General features: G+C 40.9%; 1 protein-coding gene across 1 annotated transcript; it reads left to right on the top strand.

The window, feature by feature from the left end:
• Window positions 1-15,726: 15,726 nt before the first annotated feature.
• Window positions 15,727-23,787, top strand: LOC147902617 (nitrobindin heme-binding domain protein). The gene is made up of 4 exons (XM_087373336.1): window positions 15,727-16,000; window positions 22,772-22,912; window positions 22,997-23,065; window positions 23,345-23,787. Exons 1-4 carry the CDS (start codon window positions 15,848-15,850, stop codon window positions 23,468-23,470), a joined length of 489 nt encoding a protein of 162 aa, XP_087229462.1. The 5' UTR covers window positions 15,727-15,847; the 3' UTR covers window positions 23,471-23,787.
• Window positions 23,788-25,791: the final 2,004 nt, after the last annotated feature.

Below are 25,791 nucleotides of genomic sequence, written 5' to 3'. Positions count from 1 at the left end.
TAGTATATGCTATGGGACAAGGGCAAAGCCCTTGGTGACTTTATTTTTCTGATTCGAGGCCATTTCAAGGCCCGTTTTGAAGGCAAAAGTTCTTCGCAGGCACTCAGAAAAAGGCCCTGTTTTTGCTGTGCGACCACTGCTCTACTGGTCAGTGAAAAGTTGCAGCAGAAATTGCATCGTATGCTTGTGTGCAGAGATATTGGGAGTTGCAGAATCATGCTTATTGCCTGTTGATGCAAAATCATCATTAGAAAGTGACTGTGTGGTCAAATACTACTTTTGTTAGGTTGCAGATCTGCCTGCGTGAGGCAAAAGCTGTGTTTTTTGCAGTGACAGAATATTTTGCAGTGTTCTGTATTGGTGTCTGATTCTCTTCCATAGATTGTCACTGTAAAGCTTGACAAGAATAACTTCCAGGCATGGAAGTTTAGAATGACGAATTTCCTTACAGGAAAAGGCTATTGGGAGTTCATTATACGAAATGAAGAAGAACCAGTTCTTCCTAATGTTCCCAATCAACAGGAAATGCAAGCATTTAAAGGATGGCATGAGAGAGCCAGAAAAGTTATGTAACGGCTGTCTATCAATATTTTGGATTCTATGATTGTGCATATTCAGGATGCAAGTATGCCAAAGGAGGCATGGGATACTTTGGCAAAAATGTACAGCACAAATACGCAAGCCAGGAAAATGCAGCTCAAGCAGGAGTTGCATAATGTGCAGAGAGAAAATATGAGCATCAATGACTACCACATGAAGGTGAAGAAAATTGCAGATGCACTTGCTTCCATTGGGTCGCTAGTGGAAGATGATAATCTAGTTTCTGTGACCTTGAATGGTCTAGGAAAGGATTATGCACAGTTCCAGACATCCTTCGTCCGTGAAAAATTTCCTGATTTTGAAGAGTTGTCTGCTCTTCTAATTTCTGAAGAGCAGAGAAATGGGGGTGCATCTTCTTCAGGAGGAACTTCAAAAGAAACTGTCTTCTACTCAAATGCTGGAAGAGGTAGAGGCAGAGGTAGAGGAGGCCGATCTAGAGGCCATGGTAGAAATCAGAATATGCAGCAAACTCAAGAAAACCAGTCCTATGGAGGAGGACGTGGTAACTCTAGAGGCAGGGGGAGCCAAAGAGGCCATGGTGGATGGCAAAGAGGCCAAAATGCAAACAGCAATGTTGAATGCTACTACTGTGGTAAAATGGGTCATATGGCTAAGGACTGCTACAAAAAGCAGAATGACATTATGAATGGAAAATTGCAGCAAGGCAATTATGCATCTTTTAGTAGACAGGGTGATTACAGAAATGAGCATCTATTTATGGTGCAGCACATGACCAATTCTGTGACAAGTGCAGAAGAACGAAATGATGTGTGGTATGTTGACTCAGGTGCATCAAACCACATGACAGGTCATGCAGAATGGATGCAGGATGCAAGGAAAATGGAAAAACCAGGATTTGTGGAGACTGGTGATGATACTGCACATCCTATTGTGCAGATTGGTAAAATCCCTTTGTCTATGCAGGATGGGAAAAAGAAATACCTGTCTGATGTATTTCATGTCCCGAACATCACCAAGAACCTAGTTTTTGTTGGTCAAATGGTTGAGCAGGGCTTGCAGGTCAGATTTAATCCTCATGGATGCTTTGTTGAGGATATGAAAAATAACGGTCGCCTGATAGCAAAAGGGAAGAAGAAGGGCAGGATGTTTACGTTGGATGCAGACATGCCTAAATTGAGTGCAGCAATGTTTGCACATGGGACCAGTGTAGTTGCAGATATTGAGATCTGGCATAAACGCATTGGTCATGTTAATATACAGCAACTTAAATCAATGCAAGCCAAAATATTGTTGCAGGATTGCCTAAATTCAAGGTTGCAAAAATGCATAAGGTTTTTGTGAAGCCTGTCAATTTGCAAAACATTCAAGGAAACCATTTCCTAGGCATATTCAAGAGAGTAAAAAGCCATTGGAATTAATCCACTCTGATGTGTGGACTACTAAAGATGCATCTATTGGAGGCTGTCACTATTTTGTCACTTTTATTGATGACTACAGCAGAAAAGTTTGGGTGTATTTTATGAAAAAGAAAAGTGAAGTGTTTGGGCACCTCAAAGCTTTTAAAGCTATGGTTGAAAAAGAAACAGGCCTGCAAATAAAATACCTAAGGTCAGATGGAGGGGAAGAGTACCTCTCAAATGAGTTTGCAAGTTCATGCAGGAGCATGGCATAAAGCAGAAATATTCATGCAGTCATACCCCTCAACAAAATGGACTTGCAGAAAGGAAAAACAGGCATATTGGAGAGGTATCTCGGGCCATGCTAAATGAAAAATACCTACCCGATTACTATTGGGCTGAAGCAGTTGCTACAGCAGTTTACATAATGAATAGGACTCCCACTGCAGCAATGCATGGCATGACGCCAGAGGAGATGTATACTGTTAGGAAACCAAATATTTCTCATTTGAAAATTTTTGGTTGCATTGCCTATGTTGTGTGCCAGATGAGTTGAGGTCCAAGTTGGATCCAAAAGCTGAGAAGTGCATCTTTATTGGTTATTCTCTACAGCAGGAAGGGTATAGATGCTATAACCCTTCTACTCGTAAGTTTATAATGAGCACGGATGTTGTCTTTGATGAGATGAGCAGCTGGCATAAACCAGTAAATGTGATTGACGATATAGATGCACAAAATGGTAATGCTGCACAGAATTTGTAGCAGCAATCACAAAATATTAGTGGACTTGTAGTGTCCTCTAGCAGTGGTTCTCATACTTCGCCATGGATAGGCAGATTGAGATCAGGAGAATCTCCTCAAAGAAATGCAAATAGTGGTACATAGGTATCACGAAAAGGAAAAGAGAAGGTAGATCAGCCCATGTTTGATGTGAATGCAGGTCACTCTTACATGGATGGTGAATCTAATGGCTCAGAACAGAGCATTGATGATGAGTTGGGTATTCCTTCTGTTGTTACACCTGGAGTAAGGAAGACCAAGGATGTTTTGAGAGCACCTGGAAGTGAGCGTATTTTGCGCAAGTCTACCAGAGCTAGGTATCCTATGGATAGGCTGAAATATGATGGATTTACAGCCATTCACTATGCCTATATGGTCAAAGTGATACAGGAACTAGAGCCCACTTCTTTTGAGCAAGCCATGGGAAAAGAAAAATGGGAGAAAGCCATGGATGAAGAAATGGATGCCCTGGAAGCAAATGCTACATGGGAATTGGTGCCTTTGCCTAAAGACAAGAATGCAATTGGCTGTAAGTGGGTTTATAAGATCAAGCACAATGTAGATGGTTCTGTGAACAGATACAAGGCAAGATTAGTTGTCAAGGGGTATGCACAGACATATGGCATTGATTATGAAGAAACATTCAGTCCAGTTGCAAGGATGGCAATTGTAAGAGCAGTCATTGCTATGGCTGCATCAAAGGGATGGTCTTTACATCAGATGGATGTAAAGAATGCCTTCTTGCATGGTGATTTGCAAGAAGAGGTCTTTATGGAGCAGCCATCAAGTTATGTTCATGCTATTCATCCTGAGTTTGTTTGCAGGTTGAAGAAAGCCTTGTGTGGCTTGAAGCAAGCACCTAGAGCATGGTCTGACAAGATAGGACAGTATCTTATCACTATTGGCTTTCAGATTTCCAAGGCAGATTTCTCACTCTATGTGAGAAAAACAGAGAAAGGTATTATGCTGCTTGTCATTTATGTTGATGATTTGATCATCACAGGTGATAGTGATGAAGATATCCTCCATGTGAAAATGCTATTGAAGCAGAAGTTTGAGATGAAGGATTTGGGAGAGCTGTGTTATTTCTTGGGCATTGAGGTGATTAGATCACCAAGTGGGATACAGCTCTTGCAAAGGCAGTATGGATTGGACATGCTATCCAAATATGGGATGACAGGCTGTAAGCCTATTTTAGTTTCTTTGGAGTAGAATGTGAAGCTGAGCGAAGATGCAGGTGAGCTTCTAGAAGACCCTACTATGTATAGACGCATAGTAGGAAGTTTGATTTATATGACTATTACCACGCCATATTTTAGCTATGTTGTTGGATTGGTAAGTCAGTTTATGCAGGCTCCAAGGAAACCGCATTTGGATGCAGCTAGACGCATACTTAGGTATGTGAAGTCCACATTGTAGTATGGACTATTTTATGAGGCTGGGGTTCAGATACAGCTGCATGGATACACTGATTCTGATTGGGTTGGTAGTATTTCTGATAGACGATCTACCTGTGGGTATATGTTCTCTTTTAGGAGTGCTGTAGTCACCTGGAGTAGCAACAAACAGCCTACAGTTGCCTTGTCGAGCACAGAGGCTGAGTACACAGGTACAGCAATGGTTGCATGTGAGGTAGCTTGGTTGCATAAGCTACTTCAGTCTACAGATGAGCTAGTTGTCATTTATTGTGACAACATGAGCAATATACACTTGGCAAATAACCCAATCTATCATGCTAGAACAAAGCACATTGAGGTGCATTATCACTATGTGCGGGAGAAGGTTTTACTAGGTCTTATTGATCCAGTTTATGTCAGCACAAAGGATCAAGTAGCTGACATATTCATGAAGGCATTGGGCGTAGAGAAGCTGCGCAAGTTCAGAGACCTACTTGGTGTGCAGGAATTAGGAATGAGCTCGAGGGGGAGTGCTGAGATATCGAGCTCCACTCGTGATATGCCAGGGTGACCGTTGTGCATTTATGTCACTGACTTGTTAGCTGCAGATGCGGTTGGTACACCACCCACGAATAATAGCTAGATGATAGCTATCCTTATGTACTCTAGTTCGTGGCTCAGTTAGTATGCCACCTTAGTTAGTTGAGTTTGGTTTGAGACCCACATATAGGGTTCTTCTATTTCTTTGTACTAGAGTTCTTTTGGCTTTCACAACTAAGAAGAGGAAAACTATTTTTAGCCTCCACCTTTGTGTGTATTCCCCCATTGTGTATGTGAGAAAGTCGCAAGTGAGACTCCTTCCCTCTCTCCCACTATCTTCACATGGTATGGGCCCTTATGATAACATTCAATGATATTGAGGACACTTGGCCTCTTTCGGTAACAGATTAATTCTAGCTTAATGGTTAGGAGATGATCTAGGTGTTCTCCTCATGGGGCAATCCTGGTAAAGATGGTCCACCCCACAGCCAGAGCATAAGGGGGCATTCAAATTGGTTATGGTTGTCCCAAGTGTAGATTGTCATCCTTGTACGAGTAGTCCTTAATAAATTGAGTTGCTTGTCATTTATAATAGGCTATGGGCTGATTGGAAATTTCCTTATAAGGACACTCACTTGCATGATGCAATCCTTGGCAGGTGTAGCATTATATAGCCAGTCTGTGATTCACGGTGTTCATGTCCCTAGCTCGTTGCATTGTGTGATCTGTCTGATACACCAGAATATATTGTTTGTCTCGCAGGGATGTAATGACTGATTTGACTTGTTTGATATGCAGGACTTTCATAAGAAAAAGGATCAAGTGTTGGTAAGGGATGGTCAGGGTCCTCCCACTCACTCGGTGTCTCTTCAATGATAACCTGGTTTATGGGAGTAATCTGTGGCAGTGGTGTGGTGAACCTAAAACTGGCATTGGCAATGGCAAATTTGGAGCCTATAGTGGCCCTTGGTTGGCCGGAGTGTCTCCTTGTATGGCTAATCGACCTTGATTATATAGATTTGATGGTGAAGGTAGAGACAACAGTTGCCTTTATTGGTACATGGGTAGCGACATTGACTTGGGGTATCTACATTGGGAAGTGTCATTGTTTTTCCATCTAGCATAATGGGCATAGTAAAGAAGTGGCCTCTCTTGTAGGTGAGCGCACTCATTGGTAGGGTGTTTTTGCATACATATTCCATAAGACACATTTTCTCGCCTTGGAAACAGGTGCGGATAGCTAGGGCCTTCTCTACCCAACCCACCCTTGAGCTGTTGAGCTACTCAATGTAGAAGATTTGTGGCTACATTATTTATGTTGGTGCCTTATCCACATAGAGGAATACTTGGCCTTAACTGTACTAATTATCTTGCCCGTATGAGACACTACTAATAAAGAAGCAACATGTGATTTTTTGGTTGATCTTTATCCTTCATATTGACATCCAAGAGCGTGATGATCTTGTTGCATGGCTCAAAGGATGTGGGATTCAGAGTGAGTGATCATGCAACTTGGCATCCCTTAATCCAATGAGGAATCGAGGTAGAAGCCATTCAATATTCATCCTCTCGTGTGGTTAATAGTGGGAACTTAGATGTTTAATCTTAATGATGTATTTCTCCAAATGTCTCACAGATCTACTTGAACCTTTCAATGTTGGAAATGGAATCTCCTTCCCCTAAGAACTTGGTGATAAGCTTAGAGATCGTGACTGGGTGACTTCGAGAAGAATTAGTGTCTCTTCCCTTGACCACTTGTGGTGTGGCCCCCCTTCCTAATGCTTGCACTAGGATCCTCATTGCCTCATCAGTGAGGATGAATACTATTTGCGGTGTAGGTGCAGGTGCTTGAGGGACTAGTGTGGAACCATAGTTGGGTGGTCCTTGGGGTGGATTATAAAATTTTGTCAGCCGAATAAGAATTGTGTCTTTTAGTCCTACACTCGTGGGACCTAGAGTTGGCATACGTGGTGGACTTGAGTCTATTGGCCTCACTAGTATGGGCCTTGGCATAGATACTTTTACATCATGCACAAGACTATAAGATGTGGCCATGGGGAAGGGAGTACCTTCTAGAGCTCCTTTCCAAGTTGTATACAGATTAGGATGAGGGGCCATTGAATGTGGAAAGGTGTTCTCCCCAAAGTCCATTTGATCGTTCTTCTGCCCATCGAAACTTGGTGGCTTAAACCTAGGTAACTATGGCTCAAACGTCCTCATGAAGGATGCTTCACCCTCATAGAACCAAACACGTAGCCCCATAGGCCTTGAGCTGAGGTGGGCATGGGGGTGCTTTGCGCATTACCTGATACAGAAGTTTGGGGAGGGGGTTCTTTCTTCTCTTAAGCCACTCTAGTTTGCCTAGCAAAGGGATTAACTAGGTTGAGGTTAGACAAGCTGAACCATCCCATGAAATTGGAGAATGGCTTAAACATGAGGCTATAGTGAAAGGGCTAGGGGATTGGGGCCTTCTAGAGCTAGAATTGGGAGCCATGGAGATCTCTAGATTTAGGTTCACGCTTTCATGGTGTCTTTCAAACTCAAGGACTACATGTGCAATGAACTGACAATGTGGCATTAGTTGGACCGATTAGTATGTTGTTGGATGTGCTATCCTTCGCTTTGGGTTTAACCTATCACCCTCCTAAACCATAGATGCATGTGTTGCCCACTCAACCTGACTGCCTAGTCTGAAACAATCATTGTGTATTTTTGGTCCCTAAAGCAGTAGTTTAAACAAGTGACTCATTGAGTTGCTGCATGGTTAGTTGTTGTGTTAGCCTTAAAGCAATGACTAACTGAGTCGCTGCATTGTCAGTCACTACATTAGCCTCAACAGTCATATCACTCACGGGGTCACCATATATAAATATTATATATCACGTGCATTCAAGGTCTATTTTGTAAAACCCCTTAACTACAAATTTTTCATGAATAAAACACACCCTTTTTCTATTCAATATGTCAATACCCGTTTTATGTGACACCCTTTTGTATGAGAAATATGTGGAAAAAGGGCATTTAAAAAACTCCTTCTGTTGGACCCACGTGCTATGCTTACTTTTTATGTTGAATAACCCCCTCAAGAGTCATCACTACATTAGCAATATAGCAGTGACTTTTAACTCGACTTCTGCTTATAGCAAACTCATAAAGTAGCGAGTCAACTATAGTAGCGATTGCTAACACATTAGGTTGTGAGTCAATGTGTTAACATTAAAGTGAGGGTTGACCTCTGAAGTGACAGTTGTGAGTTAATTACTACCACATGGTGTTAGGTGAGTTGGGTAGGGTGGGTGGCCAACTAGCAATTCATGTGTTAGTCTCATTGCATTATAAAGTAGCGAACGATGACTGGTTGACTGAGTCACTGCGTTATCCTTAAAGTAGTGACTCACAATTTGGCTATGTTTCCAATTGACTTTTAGTGCTCTCTGAGGGATTTTGAGTTTTTGTGCTAGGTTTGTGAGCACAAGTGGCTGCTATCTACCTATTCTACCTACTCAAACCAAAAAAGGACAAAAAACAACAACTTGAAAGCATCAAATGGGAGATTTTTGAAGGAGGTGGCTGAGATCTCACTCCTACTTCAACTCAATCTAATACAAACTCATTTTTTTGTGTTTTTTAGTGAGATTTAACACCACACACACTATCAATCACCCACACCAACTATTCCTACAATGTGACAACAAAAAACACAAAAAAACAAGCTCAAATTCATGAAAAACACTCTATGGGCAACAATGATAAATGCTACTTTTCCTACTCCATACTCACACTTTCCTCCTTCGACCCCATCTTGTACTCCACTAACAACACTTCTAGCTAAGATAGAAGCATTATGCAATGGGTGGGTAATGATAGAGAGCTTGTGCAATATAAAAGCATACCTCAAACTCGCCACAGCAACGGTGCCAAAAATGTGTAGTCCGGTGCCGGGTGACTCACATGTCGTGGGGATCTTGGAAGAATGTCATCAATGCCTCTACTCCCATCTTTGTATGTACAAGCCTCAGACTTGTGTCACCCAAGTGTCTACCAGTGTGCAAGTGATTTGACAAGGGGAAGAAGAGGGAAGGGGAAAGAGGAAGGGAGAAGGAAGAAGGAGATGAGCATGAGAGGAAGGAGAGAATGGCAGAGGCAAAGAGTGGAAATCACAAGGCAACTTAGCAAGAGGAAACAAGAAGATTCAATGCAAGAGAATGTAGAGAAAGAGAGAGCTTCTATTTCCAAAACTTGCATGTGAGACCAAAGTCAAACTTTTTGCCTTAAATACATTCCACCTTTTGAAGGGAGGGCTAGCCCTTGTACTCTCATGTACCTCTCTCATTCTCATGTTACAAACACTTGGGCCCATTCAGCTCCAAGTCAAATGTCATATGCTAAGCCTCACACTCTCTTCTACATCTCCACTTGCTATTATAGTACATGAAATGTTAACCATTTGCAGTGGTTAACATGGTTGTGCAATAGGAGTCTATAGAGAGATGGCACCTAATAAAATGTTTGTTGTGGTGAGAATTAGGGCCCTCCCTTTCATGACACACAAAAAAGTCAACAAATTTGAGGGCCAATTCATGTATTTCCCACCATTTTTGTGATCCCCCCCCCCATGAGTGCATGTTGTAACACACCCCAAAAGTGGTTCTGTGATTAGCTACACCCAATCTTGAATTTATTCATAAAATTCACCCTCAAATGACACATTACTGCATAGGATGTTAGAATAGCTATTTGATATAGGCTATAGAATTAATTTCCCTTTAGGTACCATAAGCATAATCCTTTCATTTGGATATGATTTTTAGAAAATCTCACCAAATGCTATTATGAGGAATGATTTTTACATATTGTACCACCGGCATGGGTTGAGCCTAGTGGATGCATCCTAATCCCTACCTCCAATATAGCAAATCAGTCCTTATGATAATAATTTATTAGGGTTTTTTGCAATCATATTCCAATGAATGAATGTTGCTTAAGGTACCTAAAGGGATGTTGATCTCATGGACCCTTTAGATAGAACTTACATGGCCCCTTGCTAGTAAAGGTATTGAGACACTTTTTTATCATTGAAAGGATCCACTTCTAAATATGTCACCCCTTCTACCCATCCCCTTCTCCCATCCCTCTTCCTCCATCCCCTTTCTCCCAATCCCTCTCATCTCACTTCTCCCATTCCTCCTTCTTTCCATTTCCAATCCCCATTCTCCTCATCCCTCTTCTCCCCATCCCCCATCCCCCTTCTCTCTCCTCTTCCTGTAACAACAACCCAACTAGCTCATCAAATGAGAGAGGGGCTGCCCTGAGCATAACTCTAGAGGAGCATTTGCTCTATTCTTGCTTTCTTGTGGGAATGCCTTTCTCTGCTACTTGCCCATCATGCAAGCTTCACACGGTTCTTTGATTTCTGCTATTGTAGGTAAGTGAGCAACCATACCTTGCTTTTGCATCTCCTTCAACATTGTGAATTCGATGTGGCCGAATCTTTTGCTCTCCTCATCCCCCTTTTCCCCATCCCCCTTATCCTCAACCCCCTTCTCTCCATTCCTGCCATCCACCTCATTCCCCTTCTTCTCATCCATCTTCTCCCCATCCCTCCTAATTCCCCCATCTCCTCATCCCTCCTTATCTCTCCATCTCCTCATCTCTCTCATCCCCATCTCCTTCTCCTCATCCCTCTTCTCCCTTTGTTTTAGAATCTCTTTCCCATGAGGATTCTATCTTTGTTTTAATTCCACAATTTTTTTTGCATGGCATCTAGTGGAGGGGAGTGATTGTTGCAAGCCTCTTGTTGAAGGGACGGGTGGTTGATCAAAGAACACGTTTTTAGTTCTTGATAGAGTACAAAAGATTCTTTGAAATATCTTCTCCTATGAGCAAGAGAAATCCATGCAAGATATAAATCAAGAGCATGAGAGGTCTAAGAGCATGTGATGTTAATCTCATACCCCATCACAAGCATCCTAGAGTCATTAGGCACTCAAAGCCATCACTAATGTTGTATAAACACCTCATTCATATGGATTGGGTGTTAGTGAGTGATTACATGATGAGATGGTGTCCCCCCTGATGATGAAGTTTCTATCCACTATTCAATTGTTGGCAACGGGTGCCTCATTAGGGATGAAATTGGGAATGCATTACTCACGAATGCAATAACTATGCTATGTAGAATGCAAGCAAGTCATGATGGACTTCAGATCATAATTGAATGAAAAAAAATAACAATGCCATCTAATGGTTGCACAACGTTTTTGATACCTAAGCATCTCACCTTTGACTCGGGGTGGGTGCTAAACAAAATGGTAGGTTGTTTGAAACATCAAAAGGAGGTAATCTAAAATGCTACATGATAGTCACATTTAGTAAAAAATGCTTATTATCATGAGCATGGATAAAAGAAGGTGAGGATGAATTAATGAAAACCCCTGACAAGAACTAATAGCACTGCAAAGCCTCAAAATCTCACATAGAAGAAGTGAGGAAATCCCACTTTTGAATGGGGGGAAAAGCTTATTTATGGCATGGTTAGTAACTATATCTTTCCTTATTTTTTCCTACACCTTTCTCTATTGTATTTTTCCTACATATATATCTTTGTGTATAGAAGCATATTATGGATGGTATTGCACCCTTATTTAATATAATATAATGGTACAACTGCTCTCCTCTAAAGGCTAGAGGATAGAGGCCCAACGTCTTTAGTAAGTAAAAACCCCTATAGAACATGGATTCAAAAAAAGAGGGATTAAGTATCCCTTACACCCTTTATGTATGTATATTTTGTATAACTCCACAAGAAGATATAACCCCTTCATTGAACCCATGTGCTAAACTCCTTGGGGTAGAGGTGAAAGTTTTGAAAAAATCTTCTGTGATGTAAGAAATTCTCAAAGCTTAAACTTTATGTAATGCAAGCATGAACTTAAAAGATCTTCTTAATACATCTTTCATGTCTTTGATGTGTTGACTCACATCTGTGAACATTGATCAAAGGACAATTAGAGAAGTGGTGCAATAGGAGGCAATGGTGACAATGGGTGTATGCATGTTTGGTTGGTATGGATTTTATGCTTAAAAGAATTTGCTAAAAAGAACTCTCAGCACTTTTCAAGAGTTCTTGTAAAATATAACTTTGTGGGATTTAGGGACATATGGGTTAGTAGACGCCTTGCATGTTTCAGATGTCCAACTACTATAGTGATACTTTCAAAATACCATGGCACAGTGCTTCAGTTGTGATTGCCCGCTTTCCACCTCCTCTCTCTTGCAAGTCAATCGTCCAACCTTTTTTCTTAGCTATGCTTTCTATACTGCATCCCCACTTTCCTCTCTCTGTCTCTATATGTGTGCGTGTGTGCGTGCACATGCACGTGCGTGTTGTGTGTGTGCGCACGCGCACGTGTGTGTGTGTTTCAATTGTTTCTTTTCCATTTTCCTTGTCTCTTAGCTTGCTTTCCCTCTTTCCTTTTCTCTCAACTAGCAAGCCTATGTGCCTGCTTGCTTTATCTAGCTTGCTATCCTAGGTGCCACTTAGTCTCTATGCTAGTCACCCCTTAAATCATAGAAATATCTCACTCACCAATTGAGCTTCAACTAAGAAGGTCCTATCATACTACTAGATATTATCATGAATTTTATTACTTGAGTATAGCTACCTAGAACCCATAAAAGCTCACAGACATGAACCTCCTAGAATAGGAGTGGCTTACTATATTTAGTGAGCCTAGAAAGATAAGAGAATATAGAGTGCAGTAAAAAAACATTGGTGACCCTGATCTTTATAAGAAGTTGTAGATTGCATTATCCAGCCTATCGAGAGGCTCCCCCAAATAATCAATTTGTAGGGCTGAAAGAAATGCCACCACAAAGGAATTTTACATTGTGAATTGGGTCAAACTCATAAAAAGTATGGTGTGCACAGTCAAACAACAGACAAAGCAAGCTAGAGCACAAAATCAAACGATTCCCAAAAAAGAACAATCTTTTTGTTGATCCCTTCGAAGGCACAATAGTGGTTGAAGACATTTGGAGCATGGATGATTTTTTCAAGTTAGTTTCGTTAAGAAGCTAAACTTTTATATTGGCATCGAAAGTTTGTATGCCCTAATAAAAATAAATGTTTGAGACATTCACCAAGATTTGAAACTTTTATGCAAAAAAATTCAAGGTTTTGCTAGGGTTTACATTTATTCATTCAAAATTTAAAAGAAAATATATAAAAAAGTACTACATTCTACCAATATTGTGAAACTACAAAAATGAGCTTGAAAACTTTCGCCAATATTTTATATTAATATATAATCATAGCTTCGATAAAAACATCCTAGATTTGGAGTGACCCTAGGGAAATAGGACAAGAGCAATGAGCCAACATTCCATTTCCCACACTCTACTAGCTCTAGGATCTTCATCTGCCCAATTTTCTCATTTGGGTATGGCACACCATCCATGACCTACACAATGCCCAATCTTGTCAACTATTGTTTATGTTGCATGTTGCAAATGTGACACTCAACAAGGTAAGTTTGGAGGTGGACACAACCATTTGTGCAATGAACACGGCCAAAAAAGACAAGTTGTGCCAAGAGAATATGCTGGCAAATGTCCAAAATCAAGGAAAAAGTTGAAAGCGAGACATATAAAATCTTTAGTTGTGGGTTTGATAGCTGTTCAGACAAAGTTGCAAGTGACATGGATGGCATTGTTAGTTGTGGATTTGCCACTGACTCAAAGTATTACACAAGGCTATAAGCAAATCACCACAACATTGGATTCAATGTAGAAGCTCTAAATTTTGAGGAGACAATACCTCAATTGGAGGTGAGACTATTCAAAATTACACCTGTGTCATGTACTTAAGCTTATATAATTTAACTTTCTATGTTGTTTTCATTTGTAGTTAGAGCTACATCAAAAGTCTGATATGTTTGAGAGGATGCAACAACAATATGTTGTTGCAAGTAGGATGATGTAAAGAATTTAGGCATGCTAGCCTTTTTCTATTTTTTGAGCCCCACTAATTGTCTTGGTTATAAAAGAATGTCTCAGTATTGCACAAGGTTGTGCTGGCTATGCCTTTGATATTGATACAAAAGAATCTGTTGCTGTGTGTGCTTGCATGTAGCCATCCTTATCACCAGTTCTATTTAGCAAATATTTGTTTAGAAGAATCACACACTAGGGCTATTGACTCCTTTAAAAAAATCCATGATGCAATAAAGCTTATGGTATTGGGGTTGTCAATTGGTATGCATCACTCCATGTTTTCATATGCTATTGCTAGATATTAGATAGTGAGCTGTCACAGCTTGTGTGTGCAATGTCATTGCTTTACACCACTCTCTTTCCTCATTCTTTACAATCAAAAAGGGCATATTTGGCTCAAAGGCACAATCCTAGCTCTACGGAGTTGCCACTATCCATCAAATGACATTGACAACTATTGTAGTTAACGGTCTTCAACATTTATAGACCACCATCTCAAATGTATAATATGCTCATTTCATATGTCCACAACATAATAACAAAAACAATTGAAACAATGCAACAATCATAATAATTCAAGATTGATATGTCTCAACAAACTCCTCAAAAAAAAAAACTCACAACATATGATGAATATTTTAAACTTCAAGTTGCAATTTAAAGAACCCATAACAATGTATGAAAGTCATTTGGACCATGTTGGAGCAACATACCCAACGACCACACTATTGTAGGAACTAGATTCGCATATTGCATAGGCCATTTCATACTAGCATTTTATTCACAAAATTAAAGTAATTATGAGATCTAAGATTTAATCCTTTCAAAATCTTGACATCTCTTAGAAATCACAAAGTGCACAGAGATAACAGAGATTCGACAAAGGCACACATGAAAAAGATGAAGTAGAATTTGCACATTTTCTTGGAAAGGTAGCTACATCTATACAAAACATGGATGTTGCATGTTGCATGTTGTAAACACTAAAAGCCAAAATGAGTAATAAGGTGTGGTTGTGCGAAATATGACACCTTTAACGTGTGTCGAGTGGTATATATTATTTAGATTTACATCTATATGCATATAGTCAACATAGTATAATGACATTGCAGTCAAAAAGCAAGGCCAAAGCGGGATTGCCACCTTGTTAATCTAATTAATATAATTTGAATTCTTTCCAAAACAATCCTAATAGTCTCATTTCATGACTAGGGAGAAGACTTCAAGGCATTGGAGTTTTGAAAGTGTCACCATGGTAAGAGAGAGAAATGAACACTATGAAGTCATGGGAGAAGAAATCAAGGCGCTGGAGCTTTGAGATAATCACTATCCACCAATAATCTATCACTATGAATTCATGGGAGAAGAAATCAAGGCATTGGACTTTTGAGGTAATCACTATCCACCAATACCTACCTACCTACAATAAATTCCATCTACTTATTCTAAAGGCCTTAATCTCAAAACAAATTATTCTATACATATAGCTTTGCCTAAGGAGAAAGGTGATTGAAAGGGATTTTGTTTTTTCAATATAGAAATTCAATTGATTTCTTAGGTGAAAGTTCCCCACTTGAGCTATGGTCAAAGTGATAGCTTCCAAAACTTCATGTAAAGGGGGGACTTGAATCTCAAGACATCTAGTATGCAATCTCAAGGTCTTACTATTAAGCTAAATCAAGACCCATTGCTTGCCCATTGTTAAAAAAATCCCGCATCCTATCGGTTTGATCGGCTGTGGTCACCGCCTCTCATTGTGCAACAAGCGTCATATCATGTCATGAAGAAGACTAGGGAGAAGGGTCCAAAGCACAGGAGCTTTGTGGGTGTCACCAACGTGAGGAGGTCCCAAGATGAGAAAGGGAAATTAACACACCTTTTTTTTTTGTTGTTGTTGTTGAAAGGGAAATCAACACACACACACACACATTTTTGAGTGAAAGAAACACACACACACTTTTTTAGTGAAAAAAAAAAACACACGCACACACACCACGAAGTGATATGGGAGAAGAAATCAAGGCTTATGGGGAAGAAATGAGAGGCATTGTGAGAGGGAGTTTTTCCTGTTGGGCAAATACTCCTCGTTCTCCTCCTAATTCTCAGGTCTTGTTACTTGTTGCTGTATCATCATCATCATCATCATCATCATCAGCAGCAGAATCGCCCTTCATCGCCATGGCTGCTCAACCTCCTCCTCCTCCTCTTCACCCTGCCCTCGCCCCCCTCTCCTTCATGCTCGGTTCCTGGCTTGGCCTCGGTGAAGGTGGCTTTCCCACCATCCAGTCCTTCCAATACGGCGAACAAATCACCTTCTCGCACTCTGGGAAGGTGCCTCTCCCTTGCATTCATTTCTTTTGGACGCCATTTTGGGCTTTCTCTAACGTCTCCCGCGCTCTGCTGTGTCTCGTCCCGCCTAGCCTCTCCATTGCGTGTTCTGTGTTGGTAATTTGAGTGCTGAAATTGTCAAGAGCTTTCATCCATTCTTTCTACCTCTGATCGTCACGTTTCGCCAAACCTCTGAGTTATACCCACTTGCGCTCTAGGATCGGTAAGAAGCGTAATGCATTGTCAGGTCGAAATTCGTTAATAGTGAGTGTCTGAGAAAAACACAAGAAAGAGTGATATTGAGAAAATCAGATACATCGCTCAGTCTGCTAGGCCTCCAATGCTTTGAGAATCTTTTCATCGACAGACATCGGTCTGTTAATAGCTCTCTATGATGTGGGCAGCTATGTAAACCTTTCCTTGAAGTCCCAGTCAGACGAGACTTGAGCTTTTTGCCAAATGCGGACAGGTGCTGAATGAATGTATCATTCAATCCCCTGCACCAAAGGAATATATTGATCCCACTAAGCCTATGTCTCACTAACACAACAACCCACAACATGAAATGCCAGTTGGTTGTAGATCTCGTCTGACCATTTGTCTTCGTTGAAAAATCTCAGCTATGTGCCTACAGTGTCAAAAGGAGCTCTCCAAACATATTGGTGAACTTGGAGTCTCTATGTGATACTATGACTTTGAGAATGCCACGCCCTACGATACCAATATCCGATGAACAATTTGGCTATCCATTGTGCGTGATACTACGACTTTGGGAATGCCACGCCCTACGATACCAATATCCGATGAACAATTTGGCTATCCATTGTGCGTGATACTACGACTTTGGGAATGCCACGCCCTACGATACCAATATCCGATGAACAATTTGGCTATCCATTGTGCGTGATGCTACGACTTTGGGAATGCCACGCATAGGATACCAATATCCGATGAACAATTTCGTTCTTCTGAGCATCCATTGCGCGTTTGCAGAATCAACATCACAAACTTGCTGACGTTTGCTCAGAATCATGCGGAAACCTTTCCACTAGCGGCAAATCAAGGATAAAATATATGCTGATCTATTCAAAATCCAGCTTTAAAATCTCAAGGTCTGGAGCAAACCAGGCTGCTATGGAACTTTCACTTTTTGGTACTCCTGGCAATGAGAGGCATACTGATGCAAATCTGTCGAACGATAGGAAGATAAGACTCTTCATTTGAAATAGTTCTTACCATGTCGTTTAGTACACTTGGGCAGCTTCAAGGTGTCCTCTTTCTTATCTATTTAAACTAATCTCATTAAATGTATTGCAAATTTCTCCATAAGACAAATTAAACCAAATTTGTCAACCGGACGATTAATTTCATTTTGGTTCCTCAATCCAAAAAATGCACAAGGATGAGCAAGTAATTGGGAGAGCGGACTCTTTTACTAGGCTCCTTTGCAAGACATGTGAGGAGAAAGTTGAAACCTCTGTTTTTGTAATAGTGAAGTAAAACTAAGATTGCTGGAAGTTTGTCTTCTATTTGTCGAGCCTTTGGCTGTTAACAACCTAAGAATCAATAGATACTATATAGATTGCTGTACACATCCGAATTATGAGAGCAGCAGGCTAATTGAAAATCATACATGCAGATTGCACGTTTGTTGAGGGAGGCACTATACATCCATGCAAACGTTGAGTGCAAGTTTTCCAAAGATTTTGGCTTTGTGATTTGTGAGATTCCTGGTGTTTAAATTTTTTTTATAGAGCATGATTCCAGAATATTGGTGTAGTATAACAGATGAATACTGTGCTTGCAAACTGGTGAGAGGCACTCACGCGCATGGGCTTTTGTCTCCCAAAGAAGCAAATCCCAGAAGTGTAAGGAAAACCCTCCGAATCTGTTTCACCATTTGCTTATTCCCTGTGGATCCGAAATTGGATGAGCACATCCACTCTCAAGGCAAGACTAAGTGACTCATATGCCCTGCCTTTTACAGTCTTAGAGCTTCCAGTGTGGGCCTGCTCAAGATTCAGTCCCTTTATTTGTTGTGGGAGAGGTGCCATTATGAGAGTTGCTATGCAATTTTTTTCTTATAAGCTCCATCTCAAGCTCTTCCGTCCACAGTGCTGCTGGAAGGTTGGTACTGTCAAACTGTTTGATCCTTTTGTCTTGAATAGTTAGTTTGCATTTACTTTGGTCGCATTTTGTTGTACTCTCCAGGTGATTCCACCAATAGCCTCAAAGTTTGGATGCTTTACTTGTCTGTACAGTCCTTCCTTAGCAAAAACCTATGCACTATGTCTAGCTCATTTAAAGTTTGAGGATGTAATGGATAACCTGTTTTCATACCCTTAAAAAACACAAAGTGAACAATGAAAATAGGAAAGACGATGAAATTTTAATTTATTAAATATTCTATGTTGAGGGTAGTACATTTTGTGGGGGATTCATAGATGAAATGGATGGCACTCCTCATAGCTTCTAAATTTGCAGCCACAAGATCTTTAAGACTACTTGTGGAGCATATTTTGAAGATAATTGTGGGAAGCAGATGCCCTCAACGCTATTTTTCCCCATCCTTGTCTAGAACTTGGCTTGTGGAGACTTCTACGGACAGTGGCTAAACTGTTATGGTGGTCAGCTCAGTCTCTCTCTCTCTCTCTCTCTCTCTCTCTCTCTCTCTCTTTCTCGCGCATGCGTGCGCTCTCTCTCACTCTCTCTCAATACCACACCACACCCGGATTCCCTCCCCTCTTTCTCAAAGGGCTTCCTTCCCCACTTTCTCAAAGGGCCTCTTTTTTTCACTTGATACGGGCTGCTCCAATATGCTTTAGTTTGATTAGCCTTCTCCTTAGTGCTAGCCTTTGTCATGGCTGAGTCTGCCCTTCACCTCCAGAGTGCCGACAGAAACTCAGTATAGAGACTTTGTATAAATGGATGCTCAAGTATGTGTGGGTGTGTATGTGTGAGAGCATATTTTGTTGTTAAACTGAAAGGAAAGCATGGAGTGAACACCTTGAGATATCCCAACATACCTCCCCTCAAGGGAATGCCTCAGGCTATTCAAGGATACAGCTAGCACAAGGTGTCACATGCCATCTCATGGTGGTCATGGATCTATCAATGGCTAGGATCTCAAGCTAGCAAGGGTTCCCATGGGTGTAAGGTAAACAAAAGGGATACAAAAGACCTTCCAATGGTTATCTCCCCTGCATGTACATGCACACAATGTCTGCAGGAGGTACCATGGAGAAAAAACACATACACATGGCCTACATCATATGGTGACCAGAGTTGTTTACAAAACACAATAGTTTATTTCATTCATTTTGGAGGACTATCCAGGCTAAGTACCTTGACTCAACATAAAAAAGAGAGATCTGGAGCATATATGGAGATGATTCATAAAGCATAATCTTCATGGGATGCCTCATCTTGTGGAGGCACATCAACTGAAAGTAGATTGGCATTTTCTGACTTTGAAGTTGCTTCCTTTTTGGCTCTACAAAACTTTTCATGATGATTGTTTTTGCCATAGTGTTTGCATGGATTGATCTTGAAGCAGTCTTTTGAGAGGTGATTAATCTTCCCACAATGATTGCAAGGTGAAAACTTGCCCTTCTGGATTTTTATGGCATAGGCTGTGTCATTGCCTTTCCGGAGTTCCATGTGCCTTTCTTCTTCTTGAAGAGCACAACATGATCATAATCTTTAGGCATACTCTTGAGCAACACTACCATAGCATCATCTGTAGTGATAGGAGAGTTGATAGAAGCAAGTTGAGGCATGAGACTCCGCATGTAATTGACATGGGCAGCCAAAGGAGTGCCACTAACCATCTTCAAATCAAAGAAAGCAATCTTAAGTGACAATTTTGAGATGTGAGAGCTAGCACAAAAAATAATGTCAAGCTTCTGCCAAGCTTCTGAAGGAGACTCTAAGTCAGAGATGTGATGAATATAGTCATCTCCTAAAGCAAGAGCAATGATGCCATATGCTTTCTTCTCTCTAGCAGGATCTCTTGCTGGGTGTGTCGGAGCTGAGGATTCTCCAGCATTGGAGGCTGTTGAAGAAGAAGTTGAAGCCAGTTTGACAAGCCCTCAGAGGTTTTCCCTCATTAATGCAAACTTGACCTTCATCTTCCATGTGTGGAAGCCCTTACCATTGAACTTGTCCATATTCAATATGGTAGCCATGAGAGGGTCTAACCCAAGAATTGGGCAGTGTCTTCTCTCTTACAAGGCTAGAAAAACAATTGAAAAGCTTCAAAGTATAAGCATTTAATGTAGCAAAGACTTGTGATCAAATTTCATACTACAAAGCAATGATGCTTTCACTTGCATGCTTCACAGAGGTAGCTAAAAGAAAGCTTTCCAAGCAAATCCAGGTGTAGCCACAGTTGTACTGATGCTATTTAGCACTTTAAAACATTAGAAATGCTGAAGTAGCATCTAATGTAGCATCACACTCACAACCTTGTCAAAACTGTCCAAAACAGAGGCCTGAACTTGGAGGGCTTGTATCTCACTCTCCAAAGCAAAGAAAAAGGGGCTTTCTGAAGCAAAAGAAAGCTCATATACCAAAGAAGATCCAGCACAGAGGTTGGGCGAAATGGCACGCAATATTGTTGGCTGGAGCATCGTCAAAGTCGACTGGTTTTGCTTGATTTCTCCTTGAATATGCAGCCATTGCCGCTCAGATTTCAACACAAGATAGCCCAAGGTATGGAGAAGCTTCCCCTGAAAGGAATTAGAGAGAGATGGAGCAGACACAGAGAAATTGCAAAAGACAAGTTCGCCAATTTTCGTGGAATGGCGACTAGTAGTGACGATGATTCCTCAATTGCTTGTAGGTGGAAGTTCGCCCCTTCAAGAGGTATCTCCAGCAGGAAAGGCTTGGAGAATGGCGGAGAAACGGAGGAGAATAAGCTTTAGCAAGATTTGGGAAGAAGGGGAAGAAATGGTGAAGATGAAGAAGAAGAAGATGGAGAAGAAGAAGATGATGTGGCACAAATGGGCTCAAGGAGGATCAAAGGGCTTTGATACCATGTTGGTAAACTGAAAGGAAAGCATGGCGTGAACACAAACTCAGAATTCTTGCTTATGGAATGAAGAAAGGTGAGGTCCTTAAGTAGGCACCTCTTACATGATCACTGACATCATTGATGACCTCTGAGCTCCACAATCATCTCCTCAATCTGCTCCTAGATTCTCTCAATCATCCTATGTGGCTTCTACCACCACCTAACAGTGCTTATGGGCACCTAACTGTGCCTCTAGCACACACACAGAGAAACCAAGGTGTGCCTGGGCTTACACCTTGAGATATCCCAACATATTTTTATACTATGGTCTACACCTACTGTTGGGGGCTGATGACGTCACTAGGGGTGTCATACTAGCTAGTCCTTGCTATGCATGATGGAGTTTATGGTTTTCAATCTTATGAGTGACTATCATGAGATTGAAACTGCACTATGTTGTGTTTTTAGAGGATGAGTTTGGGAATCTTCTTGGATTCATCTAGGTATACGCTTTAGTTTGATGAGCCTTTCCAGCGGTTAGAATTCAAGGCTTTGCTTCTTACAGCCTAATCTGCACCGTGGAAGACTTCCAGGATCACCACACCCAAGATCACAATGTGCGCACGGGTATACCCAGGAAAACCCAGAAAAACACACAAACATATCTGGAACATACACAGATTGTAGGCTGCAAACTTTAAAATACATAATGGGGCCACTTTCTGCTCTACTCCTACTGGAGTACAATCCTCCTGCTTTATGCTGTGGCTGTTGGCAGACGCTCTGCTGAACTGCTGACTGTATGGCAAATTAAGGGCCCAAGGATCCTTACATAGGCGAGGGGCTGGTCTTCCTCCTGACTGACCCAGCTCGAAATAGTGGCCACAACCGTCTGCAACCCTGGAACTGCCCTGGTCAGCCAGCCCTAGATGGTCAACCAGGTCTGGCTGTTGGCCCTCCTACTTGGGCCCTATAAATACCCATTTAGCCCTCCATTTGAGCCCCTTTGCTGGGGTATCCCAGCCCTCATGGCTGGGCATATAGTGCTGCTTATGTTAAAGCCCGATCCCACGTGAACCTGCTGCCCAAATGCAGCCAGTCCCAGCCTCCTGTCCTTCATACTCACCATGTGGCAGCCTGATGCTGCCCCAATAACAGCCCGTGGTCACTTAGATCTGCCCCATGGCAGTCTCTTCACATGACCAAGTGGCATCTCTGTAAAATTCTAATTTGTTGTAGGTGTCCTGCCCCCAAGTCCTGATTTGGGGACTTACGAGTGGGGCACTGACCCATGAAGCCCAGTTGCTGGGAACTTTACAAGTGTGCACTGCCTTATGCAGCACTCCTAGACAGAGCCTATGGAAGCAAGCGCACATGAATCCTTTGTTATGCAGTATGATACAGACCATTTCCTTCTTGGTAATTTGATCTGCATCTTCAAAGTGTTTCGAGGAGCATCTTGTGAAAGATAATTTGATCAATGACTTGCAAAAATACATCCTGGTGAAGCTGCAAGATCTTGAAATTGCCTGTTTTGTGGTAGTGTAAGTGAGGTGGTTGTCCTGTTCCAGTGTCAAGGGCTCCTTGCATGTCTGGAAAGAGATCAGGCAGTAAGTTCAACAATTTCGCCGGTGGGTTGTTTGCCTTGCACATTGTCTTTTGTCAGTAAACTTCAAAGAAATAGGATAGACACTGATGTACATCTTTCAGAATTTTTGAGTATGAAAGGAGGAAACTAAGTTGAAGTATATCTGTCATAGCCAGTAATGGCTTATATGCAGAAAACATGGAAATTGGCATCAGGGGAACCAATGCATGCAGAAAGTGGGTATTGGAGGCCTAAGCTGGATGGCTCAATAGAAGTCATCATTGCCCAAAGTACTGGCCTTGCAGAAGTTCAGGTGCAGACATTGTGTTACACACTCAAGTTCGAGTGTTACTGTCAATTATTATAACTCTTCTCATTGTTTGTGGACACTTTGCAGAAAGGTACTTTCGATGCAGAAAAGAAGACTATAATCCTTAAAAGTGAGACTGTGGCCAATGCCTCTAAGGTACAACACATTTATCTTCTTGTTTGGTTTAAAGGCTTGCCTATTGATTGTGTTTTGACTGGGAAAATCTTACAAGAGTATGATTACATGTGCTAGGATTGTTGACTCCAGACATATTTGAAGTAGCTTATTTGATTTGCTACACACAGGAGATATTGTGAACACGTGCAATTCGAAAATGGTCGATGCATATTTTAAGGCAAATTTTGCTCTTATCTAGTCCTATACAAGTACTCAGGTGCTCTTTTCTTTTTAACTGCATTGTTTCTGGGTTTGCAGGTCAAGGACATCAGTAGAATATTGAAGGTTAATGGTGATGAGATGGAATATACTGTGTCCATGGCTACTAACTCACAAGCATTGCAACCGCATCTGCAAGCAGTGTTAAAGAAAGTCACTTCTTGATCTTATTATGTGTCATGTATTTGGAATTCCAACTTGAAGCCAAATTATCCAGAGTTCCATGTTTGGCTCATTGTTTCTATCCACCTGCTCCGAAAGATGAACATTTTTTTTTCTGTTTATACCAGCCAAATCAAACGCTTCATCGTTTTTAATCGTCAAAAGAGGAATCAATGAAAGTATATCAGAGTTTCGAATCTATGGCCATGTTCGACTGGGATGCCTCGACTAAGACATTCTCAGGCCTTTCCAAAGTTCTAATGTTTGAATGTAATTGAGTGTGATCGTTCAGCTTCCAAGGAAAGCCATCTGTAAGTTTACACAAGGACCTTGCTAAGGTATATTTCCTTAATAAATTTATAACAATGAGGAGTCTCAGATATTGTTGCAAATAATAGGGATAACAACAACCAAAATCTGAATTTGTATGATTGAATATATTCTAGTCTTACAAAGGGGGGTGTGTGTGTGTATGTATGTATACAATGGCTTGCTATTTGTTTTTTGTTTTTGGCCAGACCCTCTAGAGACTCATTGAATGTTATTTCAGTATGAGGACTTTGAGAGCATCTATTTTAATTTGAAACAGGTGATCTTAAGTGATTCGATGGCTTGCTTTAATATAGGTTTCTTATGATGGAATCACTTTGACATCAAATGAAAGTATTTTAATAAGAATTGAAGTTGAATTTACACCCATAATTTTTATTACCTTTATTTGAATCATTGGTATTAGGTTGAGTCTAGGAACTTGAGCTATTTGTTGCGGAGGGTATTGTTGATGGATCAAAATTGGTGTTAGCACATAATTTGAGTTTTGGTTGTGTAACACTTGTTTTGTAGAAGCAAGTGTTGACATCACCTTTACATTACTTATGGGTCACCATAGCCTCGAAACCATGCAATGTGTCTTGAGCACCATACATGTTAGTGTCTTGGAAAAGTATGAGTGTGAGGTCATATAATACTTGGCTTTTACTCATTTGCATGTATCATCTCTTCCTTGGTCAATCCAAAGCTTCCTTAGTCAATGCTATAAGAACTCATGCTATTTTGTTGGTTACCCTTTGTTGTCCAAGCTGTGACATGAAGTTGGGGGTAATAAACTTTACGCACCTTTTCACTTTCTACTACTTTCGAATTGAGTGATAGGGATATTCATCACTGGAAAATGGACATTAAATTCAAGTTTTTATACCAAGAGACCACACTATACTATCCTTTCTTAGATAAGAATGAAGATGGTTACATTCTAAGTGATGTACTCAAGCATAGGGAGAAGGAAAGGATCACTAGAGGTTATAATCTCAGCAAGTCGGTCTATCCCAAAGAGGAGCGATATGTTGTCGAAAGAAGATCTTGCGGCTCAACATGACATGAACTAATATATATCGAAGAGATTGAAGGGGCTGATTGGGTCGGATGGGTAGGTTCTGAGGAAACATTGCACCTTCTTCATAGACACCTTTACACTTAGCTCAAAATACTCTCCAAATTGTTATAAGACATAGAGATCTATAACTTTTAATAGAGACATGATATAAAATATTCAATCACATATTGTGATGCGTCTTAAAATGGGTTTGCTTTTATATAAGTTTCATAAGAAACAAAGAAGCGGTAAGAAAGTTATGAACGGTTTATTAGACGGGGGTAAAAACTGTCATAAAACAGATTATCAGACACAGAGACTCATAACTTTTTGTTGTAATATATGATTCAAGATCTAATTACATAGAGACATGCGTCTGGAAGAGAGCTTCGCGCTAATATAAGTTTCATCAAAATCGGACTATCGAACAGAAAGTTATGAGCAAAATACTAACAGGGGGTCAAACTGTCATAAAAGCTATCATTCACCCATGCTAATTTTGCCTAAGCAGGATGCTTCCTCAAGGCTCCACCTTTATCAATGATTCACCACTCATAGATCTCACCTAGGAGAGGGTAAGTAACTCCCTTGGTGGCTTGGGAAATGGATGGACCATGTGTGTGCAATGAGCGGCCAAATAGAAAGACTTTTGAGCACTTTGGAAAAGAAAATAATGGAAAAAGGGAAGAGACATTCAAAAGGGAGAACTTGAAGTGACCTTCATTATCAATAGAGCGAGACTTCACTCCAATGCAACTCAAAACACTACAAACACAAGGGAGAAGAAGAGGTTTCATACGTACTAGAGGGAGCGGAACCTCCAAGACTACTCATAGAGAGAGAATGAACTAGAGAGAGATCGACTCAAGAGTCTACATAAGACAATATCTACAAGAGAGAGAGAAGGCTCATGGAAGAGGCTTGAGGAGACTAGAGCTATAGCAACATGAGA

The sequence above is a fragment of the Dipteris shenzhenensis genome, chromosome 4 (genome assembly GCF_047967505.1).
Source record: "Dipteris shenzhenensis isolate YYH24624 ecotype China chromosome 4, Dip_SZ_1.0, whole genome shotgun sequence".
Taxonomy (NCBI): domain Eukaryota; kingdom Viridiplantae; phylum Streptophyta; class Polypodiopsida; order Gleicheniales; family Dipteridaceae; genus Dipteris; species Dipteris shenzhenensis.
This window is presented reverse-complemented; position numbering and strand designations above follow the sequence as displayed.

Coding starts and splice junctions, on each gene's coding strand:
- LOC147902617 (XM_087373336.1), top strand. CDS start 15,848: ATGGCTGCTCAACCTCCTCCTCCTCCTCTTCACCCTGCCCTCGCCCCC. Junction 16,001..22,771: donor CCTTCTCGCACTCTGGGAAG/GTGCCTCTCCCT, acceptor TATCTGTCATAG/CCAGTAATGGCTTATATGCA. Junction 23,066..23,344: donor CTGTGGCCAATGCCTCTAAG/GTACAACACATT, acceptor CTGGGTTTGCAG/GTCAAGGACATCAGTAGAAT.